At 44.3% G+C, this 12,034-nt stretch overlaps 1 protein-coding gene and 1 long non-coding RNA gene across 4 annotated transcripts in view; one reads left to right on the top strand and one right to left on the bottom strand.

Moving 5' to 3' along the window:
* The window catches only part of INTS3 (integrator complex subunit 3), a 192,651-nt gene extending 188,879 nt beyond the window's left edge, over nt 1–3,772 (bottom strand). For both annotated transcript variants that reach the window (XM_068252424.1, XM_068252425.1), the window contains exon 1: nt 2,243–3,772. In XM_068252424.1, coding sequence (XP_068108525.1) covers nt 2,243–2,311 — 69 coding nt within the window. In that variant the 5' untranslated portion in view covers nt 2,312–3,772. The remainder of the gene's footprint in view (nt 1–2,242) is intronic.
* A 180-nt stretch (nt 3,773–3,952) lies between these two features.
* The window catches only part of LOC137532191 (uncharacterized), a 242,214-nt gene continuing 234,132 nt past the window's right edge, over nt 3,953–12,034 (top strand). For both annotated transcript variants that reach the window (XR_011023878.1, XR_011023877.1), the window contains exon 1: nt 3,953–4,029. This is a non-coding gene — a long non-coding RNA (uncharacterized lncRNA). The remainder of the gene's footprint in view (nt 4,030–12,034) is intronic.

The raw sequence follows: 12,034 nt of genomic DNA, 5'->3' as shown, positions 1-12,034 counted from the left end.
GGGAAGAAAAAACGCGACCGCATCCGAACGCAACGCGAACGCTGCTGAAAGCCCGAACGCATTGCCGCCGCGACGCCAACGAACGCGACGCCTCCAAACGTCCGTCTGAACCAGCCCTTAGTCGTGGAGAGGGCTGTTATCTGACTTTTATTATCTCAACTGTAATTTAACTGTTTACTTTTTCTCTGCTAGAGGAGAGTTCATTACTTCACAGACTGCTCTGAAAGACTCATTTTGAATGCTGAGTGTTGTGTAATCTGCACATATTATAGAATGATGCAATGTTAGAAAAAACACTATATACCTGAAAATAAAAATATGAGAATATTTTCTTTGCTGCTAATCTTCTAGTAATTATTCATAGTACACAGCCAATTCATTATATCATATATTTTTTTTTCGCTTCAGTGTCTCTTTAAACATAAGTCTCATATCCAAATTATGGTATCAGAATGAGGCATATTTTTTGGCGCTAGTCTACTTTAGGAGACCCAGCAGGAAACCTCAGAGGGAAATTCTACTAATGTGACGGCACCCTCATTAGGCTTCAGACAGGTTGCAGTAAACTATGCCCACTATTCAGCCAATCACAATGCTTCGTACTGTAGAGGGTGCTGTGAATGGAGAACTGTTCCCTGCGAGGATTCCTGCTGGATCCTCTAAAGTAGACTAGCAACAATACTGCTGCAGCTTGGACTAGAATATTACACATTGTATGCATGTGTATTTGACCTGATCTAATTTCAAGCTGCATAAAAACTGCTGCAGAATGTGCATAAAAAAACTAGCATCTCATTGGTGAACTTAATATACAGCTACCATCAACTCCATCCTCTGTCAGTTGAGAACACAGAGTCACAGGAACATCACATTTACAATCAATTTTTCAGCTATTTTATATTTTTTTTTTTGCAGGCGTTTTACTCTTGAATTACTCAAAAACAACTTGGTTTACCTTGCAGCTCTAGTATGGTTGAGGCGAGCCAGCGAGAAAGTCCATACAGATATTACGCTAACGTGATTGGCTGGACAGCTCCCTCTCAAACTGCTAGGTGTCAGATAGGTTGAACTAACAATACACCCGCACCATTCAGCCAATAAGAATGCTTAAAGTCGTAAAATGGACTTTACCACTGCCCCATTTTAACCATACCAGTCTAGTTTAGGGGTGCCAGCAAGAAACCTCATTGGGAGCAGTAATCCAATCACTGACCCTCTATAGCACAAAACATTGTGATTAGCTGAATAGTGTGGGCGTCGTTTTCTACAATCCTATCTGAAATAAAGCTGTCCACCCAATCAGGTTAGCAGAATTTCCCTATAAGGTTTCCCGATGGGTCCACTAAACTAGACTAGCACCCCAGCTCCTACCTTGCAACAGATCCCCAAAGCTATGCTTTAAAAGTGAACTACAATTCCAAGCATGCTATGGCCAGACAGATCAGGGAACATTTGAATAGTTAGGTTGCCAAAGCAACTAAAAGTCAACACATGCTTTTTCTTTAGGTTTTTTTTTCCTCCTTAATGCTGGGTACACATGATACGTTCTTCCACTCGATAAATAATTCCCATCACATTTGATATTCCTTCCTTCAACTCTGCGCTCCATTTCTCATAGAAGTGATTTAAAAAAGATATAAAAAATGACCCGAAGAAAAGAGATTCGACTGCAGAATCGAGTGGAAAAAACGATCATGTGGAAAATCGAGCGGAAAAACGAATCATGTGTACCCAGCATTAGTCTCTAAAAGGACAGAGCAGTGCTTTTCAGCGCTGCTAGATTTGGGCGCAGCCAGCGCCGCCATAGTCTATAATAGGAATCAGTCTAAAGCGGCGCTCAGTGAGTAACGTCGGCTCCGTCAGAAGACGGAGTCGAAGTTGCTTAAAAAACACAATAATTCGGCTTCCAGCAATCGCTGGAAGCCGAATTATTTCATTTCCCCACTATCCATGGCGGCCTGGAGGGGGTATAGTAATTAAAACGGGCCGGAGTTGTGCAGAAGCAGGATCAGCCATATACTGCTGTATCCTGCGCCCAAGTCTACTGGCGCCGATTTCAAATGTACTCCTAAAAGGATTCTAGACTGAACTGATCAGTTCCTGAATTCTATGTCAGTTGTCAGCCGATAAGGAAAGCCACGCTGGACCTTGTAGTCACTCCTCAGGCAGAAGACAAAAGTTGCCCATTTTGCATAACACAAGATTTCCACTTCCCTTGCCCATTGATTTTAACGCATATTACCTCTTCCAGCTCGTCCTTGGCATCCAGGCTGGTGGAGATGAATAACTTGGCTTTGGGTTTTTGCTCCATGTTGGGGTGCCAGGTTCCAGCAGTCTGTACTTACACCCTATGAGGGAAAAGTCTTGCGGCTGTCATAGGATGAGATTAATCTTGTAGCTGTAACAGTCCTGTGGAGGGAGGTGATTGCGGTGCAATTCTTCCAGGGCTTAGGCTATTCTGCTGTAATATAAATTATTCTTGACTTGGCGATTCCTAAGAATGTGCTCTGGTGACGTCCAGAATTTAAAGGCACTAATATTCTTGGAGTGTGTGCTATAAGGGACAATCGGCATGTAATTTTTCACTTAAATATATGTCACAAAGGTACTGACATCTATTTGCTCAGGGGACTGTAATAAATACTATGGGGATTTGGCAAACCAACAAAAAAAAATGAAGTTTCTCTTGACTCTATACAGCAGACTATGGAATTGAGGGGGAACTATGAATGTATTGGAAAGCCTTTGGAGAATAAGAAGTCCCTAGCTTTGTATTGGCAGCTATGTGCTACAGTCCCTAGTTGCAAATGATGCAAACCTATGGTAGAATAGAAATAAGGGGCCTGGTTGAGTATTTGATAAACTCTTTTTATGTTGGGAAGAAAATGAATTGAGGGGCCCCTGGCTTTAGTATGGGACGTGCAGGGGCCCCTTTGCTGTCTACTAGGTAGCCACTGGGATTGAGGAGATCCTGTCTTACGGGAAGGCGATCCTATAAGAAATAAGGGACCTTGTTTATTATTGGTCTATGGGAAATAAGGACCACGTTGATGGGTATTATGGAGCAATAGGTATTAAGGTTTCCGTACCTGTGTATAACAGGAGGCTATGAATAATAAGAGTTCCTGGCTTTTCTATATATTAAAAAAGGGGAAATCTGTGGGGAGTAAGGGATCTTGGCGGTGAGCTGGTATAAAAGATAAAAGGGATAAAGAGCCTCTGTCAGGGTCCTGAGGACCTTTCGGCATTGAGGGGCCACTAGGTGAGTATGGGGGGTATTTCTGGCTGTGAACTGGGGGGGGGGGGGGGTACTAAGAGCAACAAGGCTCCCCCCTGGCTGTATGCTGGGGGTAGGACTGGGTATTGAGGGGCCCTTGTGCACTGGGGCTGTCTATGAAGTAGGGGACCCTCTGCTGTATATTGGAGAGCTATAGGTAATAAGGGGCCCCTGGCTGTGAACTGGGGGAGGTACTAAGAGCAACAAGGCTCCCCCCTGACTGTATAATGGGGAAGGACTGGGTAATAAGGGGCCCTTGTGCACTGGGGCTGTCTATAAAGTAAGGGACCTTATGCTGTATATTGGGGAAGTATTGGTAAAAAGGAGCCCCTAGCTGTATATATTAGGGGGTCTATTCGCGTGGGGTGCAGAGCTGGCCTCCGCTCCGAGTGCTGGGGGAAGCACACTGTGTCCCCCGATATCTCACCCCCTCTCCTAGCACACACAGGAAGCCATCCCGAGCCCAACAAACCCGCCGGAAGCGCCCGCCCCGCTCTAGAGCCTCCCTCCAATCACAATCCCCACAGCCTCCCGATCGACAGCGGGAGATCCCGCCCTTCGGCTCGACGTCATCACCCCAGCCAATGGCGAACAGGCGAGACTTTCCAGCAGAGGAAACGTGAAGGGCTGTCATGTGACCTCAGCGCGATGGCTGCTCCGCCATGTTGGGTGATGGCAAAGGAGTTCAGCCCATTTCTTCCCGCCTAATCATTGGCTGGATTGTGTCTCAGACACAGGAGAGCAGGGAACAGGTGAATTGTCATGCTGTCTTCCAGTTTTTCGTAAGCAATTGTAATCTGATTGGCTGCATTGTATACCATAGGCTATGCATGCAGACTGTCCCTGTTTAGGAGGCGCAGTTCCTATTGGTTAAGTTCCTATTGATTAACTTCTTTGTGGGGAACTGAAGTAAGAGGTATGCGGAAGGATAAAAGGAAGCTAAATGAGCTTAAAAAAACAAATTCTTGGTAAATAGAGGAGGTAGTGGTGGACTTACCTCCTCCAAGTAGACACACGACGGCTGTAGTAAAGACAGTCAATATATTTTATTTATGAACTCCAAATATAATGCAACTCGTTTCACAGGTTTGATCCCGCTTCATCAGGCAATAACAACGGAGCAATAGCATATGTGGTCAGTAGAAGAGCCAGGCACCTCTGACTGGCTCTTCTACTGACCACATATGCTATTGCTCCGTTGTTATTGCCTTATGAAGCGGGATCAAACCTGCGAAACGTGTTGCATATTTGAAGTTCCTAAATAAAATATATTGACTGTCTTTACTACAGTCGTCGTGTGTCTACTTGAAGGAGGTAAGTCCACCACTGCCTCCTCTATTTACCAAGAATTTGTTTTTTTAAGCTCATTTAGCTTCCTTTTATCCTTTTGACGCCTCTGTTCTCCTGCATAATATTGAGTCCACCCTGGGTGGAGGGTTGAACCCCCTTTTTTTCATCTACAGAGAGCGACTCTCTCCCCACCTGCTTTTACAGTGGTTGCCTAATGGTAACCCTGGTTTGTGAGTATTAATATTTACTCTATCTAGTAACCATTTACCAGTACATATTACACTATTGGGGCTCTTGGTGTACCTTGTTTTTATCTCGTTGCAAGAGGTATACGGAGGTTGCCATATTTATTTCCTTTTAATCAATACCAGTTGCCTGGCAGCCCTGCTGGTCTATTTATCTGCAGTAGTATCTGAATAACACCAGAAACAAGCATGCAGCTAGTCTTGTCAGATCTGATTTTAGAGTCAGGAACACCTGATCTGCTGCATGCTTGTTCAGGGGCTATGGCTAATAGTATTAGAGGCAGGGGATTAGCAGGATGGCCAGGTAACTGGTATTGCTTAAAAGGAAATAAACATGGCAGCCTCCATATACCTCTCTTCAGTTGTCCTTTAATTTCCCATCAGATAGACTGGTCAAATCAGTTATTACTGACAGGTCCGATCCAATTTCCGATCATGTTACTGATCGACTTTGTATAGATGTGATAAGTAAATTGAATCAGATCGTACCCATTGGGAATAATTAAATAAAGCCGTCTATCTGACAGGAAATTGCATGGTGTGTACCGGGCATCACTGCAGTTTATGTAACGCCGGGTACACACGATTACATTTCGGTCTTACTGACATGTAATCTGAGGTGAAGTAGTATCGTGTGTACATGTCCAAATTACTCCCGAACGATAACGGGATCGATTGTACAATGACTTTGCAAAATCGATCCCTTTGTCGATCGTAAAAAGATCGGATTCCCTTCAATAAAACCAGAAATTGAATTGCGTGTACCTAGCATTCAGTGGTGTAACTATTTAACAAGGGGCGGGGACCGGAGCGATTCAGGAGGCGGGGGAGAGCGGAGATTGACATTAGAGAGATAAACACAGCCCGCACAGCGCGGCTGTATTTTATGGGGTCTCACAGCGTGCAGGGGGGGGCTTTGGAGGAAGCTAAATAGCAACAGAGGCGGGGCTCTATAGGCAGACCCAGCCTCTGTATGGGGATTACGTTCTCAGAACCCCACCTCGGGTTCTCTTTAATAAATCGCTCCTGTCCCCGCCCCTTCCCTCGCCGCTGATTGGAGGGAAGGGACGCGGGCGGAGACCGAAGCGATTCAGGAGGGGGGGAGAGCGGAGACTGACATTAGAGAGGTAAACATAGCCCGTTTTATGGGGTCTCACAGCGTGCAGGGGGGGGCTTTGGAGGAAGCTAAATAGCAACAGAGGCTGGGCTCTATAGGCAGACCCAGCCTCTGTATGGGGATTGCGATGTAAGAACCCCGCCTCGGGTTCTCTTTAACCACTTCTCTACCACAGGGTTTTTCACCTAAAAACCACAGCAATTTTCACATTTAAGGGAGGCAAGGGTTAATGGGGGTATAATTTATTTAAAAAAAAACTCAGTCACTGATGCTGTGTTAGTTATCTGAGATCCTCTCACGAGTGATCTCAGTAACTGTAACAGCATAGAGACTGATGCAATGTTTACACACATTTTGCATGAATGAGCACCGTCATTGGCTTTGTGAACACATGTTCACATCAGCCAATCACGGACCAGAGGGTGCCCGACGCGTATGCACATCCGCGTGCACGCGGACGCGAACGCGCACGCGAACGCGATCACGCACAGCAGCAAAATAAACAGGAGTTGCCTATCTATGCCCCTGTGACTCAGGTGAAGTTTAAAGGGGCGTAGATAAGCGTGGCAGAGGTTGTTAAGTGGTTAAAGAGAAACTCCGACCAAGAATTGAACTTTATCCCAATCAGTAGCTGATACTCCCTTTTACATGAGAAATCTATTCCTTTTCACAAACAGACCATCAGGGGGCGCTGTATGGCTGATATTGTGGCGAAACTACTCCCACAAGAAACTCTGAGGACCGTGGTACTCCTGGCAGTTTTCTGTCTGTGAACCTTGCTGCATTGTGGGAAATAGCTGTTTACAGCTGTTTTCAACTGCCAAAAAAATATGCAGCAGCTACATCACCTGCCAACAGTAAAAATGTCACCATGTGATAAATGTTAGAATGTAAATCAGGGATTTAAAACATTTTACAATGGGCAAACACTGACTAAATCATTTGTACATAATTATTGTAAAAATGAAGCACTATTTTTATTACATTATTTTCACTGGAGTGCCTCTTTAAGGTTTACAGTAGAATCCCTTTACAGTATACGCCAAGGGACTAGGAAAAGTAGTTTACTATATCAGAAGTTCATTATATCAGAATTGGTTATACATTGTATATTTATACAGACACATTTGCTGGGACCGGAGGACTGAGTTTGCTATAAAGAGATTCTACTGTACCACTATGCAATGCACATATAGAGGTGTTCATTACAAGCATAGCACCCATGAAAAGCTAATCAGATGGATGAAGGAGGGCCCCTCTAGTTCAGGGGCCCTGTTGCAGTCGCAACTTCTGCATCCCCTATAGATAGGCCACTGCTAGCATTTGAGACTGTATATATAAATCCATTGTCTAGGACAATGTGTTTGTATTTTACTTGCGACCATCAAACAAACAAACACAGAACATTTATATCGCGCTTTTCTCCTGACGGACTCAAAGCGCCAGAGCTGCAGCCACTAGGACACGCTCTATAGGCAGCAGCAGTGTTAGGGAGACTTGCCCAAGGTCTCCTACTGAATAGGTGCTGGCTTACTGAACAGGCAGAGCCGAGATTCGAACCCTGGTCTCCTGTGTCAGAGGCAGAGCCCTTAACCATTACACTATTTTACTTGCGACCATCAATAATAATAATACCTGTAATAATATTATTTCTTTATTACAGTATTGTATAATGCAGTGTGCTTTCTTAAGAAATATTTTGTGACCTCAGCAGATATTTGTGGAGGGAAAAAAGATTGACTTTTACTTTGGAATCCCTTACTTGGTTTGGAATCCCATGCTCTATGCCACGCCGTTGTCCCCCCTACATATCAACAGGGCCGGCCCGCTCATGAGGCGGGGTGAAACTTTTGCCTCAGGCGGCACATTTCTAGGGGCGGCACCCGCCCGTCCGTGGGTGCGGAGAGCCGGCCGCCGAGCTGGAGGGGTAGCGGACAGGACGGGGTTATTGGGCCTAGCGGCGGGGAGGGGGGTTGGACCCCCCTCCCTTGCCTGGGTCCCCCGATCTGCGCTCCCCTCCAGCCTTAAATAGTTAAGAAGCAGCCGCTACTCGTAAGAGGCACGGGCGGGGAGGACTCACCTCTTAGTCGCTCCAGCGTGCGCTCCACTGACGTCACTTCCTGCAGCAATTTCAAAATTTGCCTCAGGCGGCAAAAAGTCTAGGGCCGGCCCTGCATATCAAAATAATGTGTTGCTAGCCTTTAGTATAGCAACACGTCTGTACAACTCTCCGCCTGAAATGTGGTCTGAGGGATAAAGCCCTTAAAGGGGCACTATGGCAAAAAAATGTAAAATTTAAAATAGACAAATAAGAAGTACAGGGTGGGCCATTTATATGGATACACCTTAATAAAATGGGAATGGTTGGTGATATTAACTTCCTGTTTGTGGCACATTAGTATATGTGAGGAGGAAACCTTTTCAAGATGGGTGTTGACCATGGTGGTCATTTTGAAGTCGGCCATTTTGAATCCAACTTTAGTTTTTTCAATAGGATGTGGGTCATGTGACACATCAAACTTATTGGGAATTTCACAAGAAAAACAATGGCGTGCTTGGTTTTAACGTAACTTTATTCTTTCATGAGATATTTACAAGTTTCTGACCACTTATAAAATGTGTTCAATGTGCTGCCCGCATTGGATTGTCAATGCAACCCTCTTCTCCCACTCTTCACACACTGATAGCAACACCGCAGGAGAAATGCTAGCACAGGCTTCCAGTATCCGTACCCTCTTCTCCCACTCTTCACACACTGATAGCAACACCACAGGAGAAATGCTAGCACAGGCTTCCAGTATCCGTAGTTTCAGGTGCTGCACATCTCCTATTTGCACAGCATAGACAATTGCCTTCAGATGACACCAAAGATAAAAGTCTAAGGGGGTCAGATCGGGAGACCTTGGGGGCCATTCAACTGGCCCACGACGACCAATCCATTTTCCAGGAAACTGTTCATCTAGGAATGCTCGGACCTGACACCCATAATGTGGTGGTGCACCATCTTGCTGGAAAAACTCAGGGAATGTGCCAGCTTCAGTGCATAAAGAGGGAAACACATCATCATGTAGCAATTTCGCATATCCAGTGGCCTTGAGGTTTCCATTGATGAAGAATGGCCCTTCTATCTTTGTACCCCATATACCACACCATACCATCAATTTTCTTGTTCCAGCAGTCTTGGCGGATCTATCCAATGTGGGTTAGTGTCAGACTAATAGCGGGGGTTTTGTTTGTTAACTTCACCATTCACATAAAAGTTTGCCTCATCACTGAACAAAATCTTCTACGTAAACTTAGGGTCCTGTTCCAATTTTTGTTTTGCCCATTCTGCAAATTCAGTGCACCGATCTGGGTCATCCTCATTGAGATGCTGCAGTAGCTGGAATATGTAAGGGTGGCATTTGTGAGTAGCTTATATTAGTTCTTATAAGCAGCTGTAAATATACTGCAGGAGAACTCTTCCAAGCCAGTTCTCAACATAGTTAAAGCGAAACCGTGACCAAGTATTAAACTTCATCCCAATCAGTAGCGGATACCCACTTTCCCATGAGAAATCTTTTCCTTTTCTCAAATGGATCATCAGGAGGCACTGTATAGCTGATATTGTGGTGAAACTCCTCCCACAGTGTGATGTCAGGACCTGACATCACACTGTGGCAGCCTTGTTGCATTGTGGGAAATAGCAGCTGTTTCCAACTGCCCTAAAAGCAAGCAGCATTTCCTTCCACTGACATCACCTGCCAGCAGTAAAAATGTCACCATGTGATAAATGTCAGAATGTAAATCAGGGAGAGGAAAGATTTTACAATGGGCAAACGCTGACTAAATCTTTTTTACATCATTATTGTAACAATGAAGCACTTTTGTTCATTACGTTATTTTCACTGGAGTTCCTCTTTAACACTGAGGCTTAACCTTTTCAGGGCCTTCTGCAAAAGTAAAATCTTTGAGAGCAGAGAGGAAATTCTGAGTTTAATTCCCCTTTAAAGGGTACCTGTAAGGAAAAAAGTGTCCCAAATGGGAACTCCCCTCGTGGGAGGGAAGCCTCTGGGTCCTCCAGAGTTTCCCCTGTCCTCCTCCAGCGCTTTGTCCCCTGAAACACCGTCTACGAGGGTTTGTAAGTCTTCCCGCTCCTAAGATAAGTATATAAATTGTGGCACAAGGGGGGTAAGAGACGTCCAGGAGTGTATAAAACTGAGGTAAAAAGAAATATAAGAAAAGAAAGGGGTGGTGGCTTACCTCAATAATGTCAAATTCATATAATATATATATATATATATATATATATATATATATATATATATATATATATATATATATATACATACAGTGTGTTGCAAAAGTATTCGGCCCCCTTGAAGTTTTCCACATTTTGATGTATTGCTGCCACACACATGAGTCAATTTTATTGGAATTTCATGTGAAAGACCAACACAGAGTGGTGTACACGTGAGAAGTGGTACGAAAATCATATTCCACACATTTTTTACAAATTAATAACTGCAAAGTGGGGCGTGCGTAATTATTCAGCCCCCCCTTTGGTCTGAGTGCAGTCAGTTGCCCATAGACATTGCCTGATGAGTGCTAATGACTAAATAGAGTGCACCTGGGTGTAATCTAATGTCAGTACAAATACAGCTGCTCTGTGAGGGCCTCAGAGGTTGTCTAAGAGAATATTGGGAGCAACAACACTGTGAAGTCCAAAGAACACACAAGACAGGTCAGGGATCAAGTTATTGAGAAATTTAAAGGAGGCTTAGGCTACAAAAAGATTTCCAAAGCCTAGAACATCCCACGGAGCACTGTTCAAGCGATCATTCAGAAATGGAAGGAGTATGGCACAACTGTAAACCTACCAAGACAAGGCTGTCCACCTAAACTCACAGGCTGAACAAGGAGAGCGCTGATCAGAAATGCAGTCAAGAGGCCCATGGTGACTCTGGACGAGCTGCAGAGATCTACAGCTCAGGTGGGGGAATCTGTCCATAGGACAACTATTAGTCGTGCACTGCACAAAGTTGGCTCTTATTGAAGAGTGACAAGAAGAAAGCCATTGTTAACAGAAAAGCATAAGAAGTCCCGTTTGCAGTTTGCCACAAGCCATGTGGGGGACACATCAAACATGTGGAAGAAGGTGCTCTGGTCAGATGAGACCAAAATGGAACTTTTTGGCCAAAATGCAAAACGCAATGTGTGCAGAAAACTAACACTGCACATCACTCAGAACACACCATCCCGACTGTCAAATATGGTGGTGGCAGCATCATGCTCGGGGGTTGCGTCTCTTCAGCAGGGACAGGGAAGCTGGTCAAAGTTGATAGGAAGATGGATGGAGCCAAATACAAGGCAATCTTGGAAGAAAATCTCTTGGAGTCTGCAAAAGACTTGAGACTGGGGTGGAGGTTCACCTTCCAGCAGGACAACGACCCTAAGCATAAAGCCAGGGCAACAATGGAATGGTTTAAAAACAAAACATATCCATGTGTTAGAATGGCCCAGTCAAAGTCCAGATCTAAATCCAATCGAGAATCTGTGTCACGATCTGAAAACTGCTGTTCACAAACGCTGTCCATCTAATCTGACTGAGCTGGAGCTGTTTTGCAAAGAAGAATGGGCAAGGATTTCAGTCTCTAGATGTGCAAAGCTGGTAGAGACATACCGTAAAAGACTGACAGCTGTAATTGCAGCAAAAGGTGGTTCTACAAAGTATTGACTCAGGGGGCTGAATAATTACGCACCCCACACTTTGCAGTTATTGATTTGTAAAAAATGTTTGGAATGATGTATGATTTTCGTTCCACTTCTCACGTGTACACCACTTTGTATTGGTGTTTCACGTGGAATTCCAATAAAATTGACTCATGTTTGTGGTAGTAATGTGACAAAATGTGGAAAACTTCAAGGGGGCCGAATACTTTTGATATATATATATATATATATATATATATATATATATATATATATATATATATATATAATATATATATTTACATTATTACATTTTTAATAAGCACATATTACTGGTTTCGTGGATCTCTGCCCACTTCCTCAGGACAAAGTGCACTGTATTTGGCCTGGGAAAGTGGGCAGAGACCCACGAAA

Source organism: Hyperolius riggenbachi, chromosome 9, assembly GCF_040937935.1.
Source record: "Hyperolius riggenbachi isolate aHypRig1 chromosome 9, aHypRig1.pri, whole genome shotgun sequence".
Taxonomy (NCBI): domain Eukaryota; kingdom Metazoa; phylum Chordata; class Amphibia; order Anura; family Hyperoliidae; genus Hyperolius; species Hyperolius riggenbachi.
The sequence above is the reverse complement of the archived record's forward strand: the minus strand, read 5'-3'. Positions and strand labels throughout refer to the sequence as shown.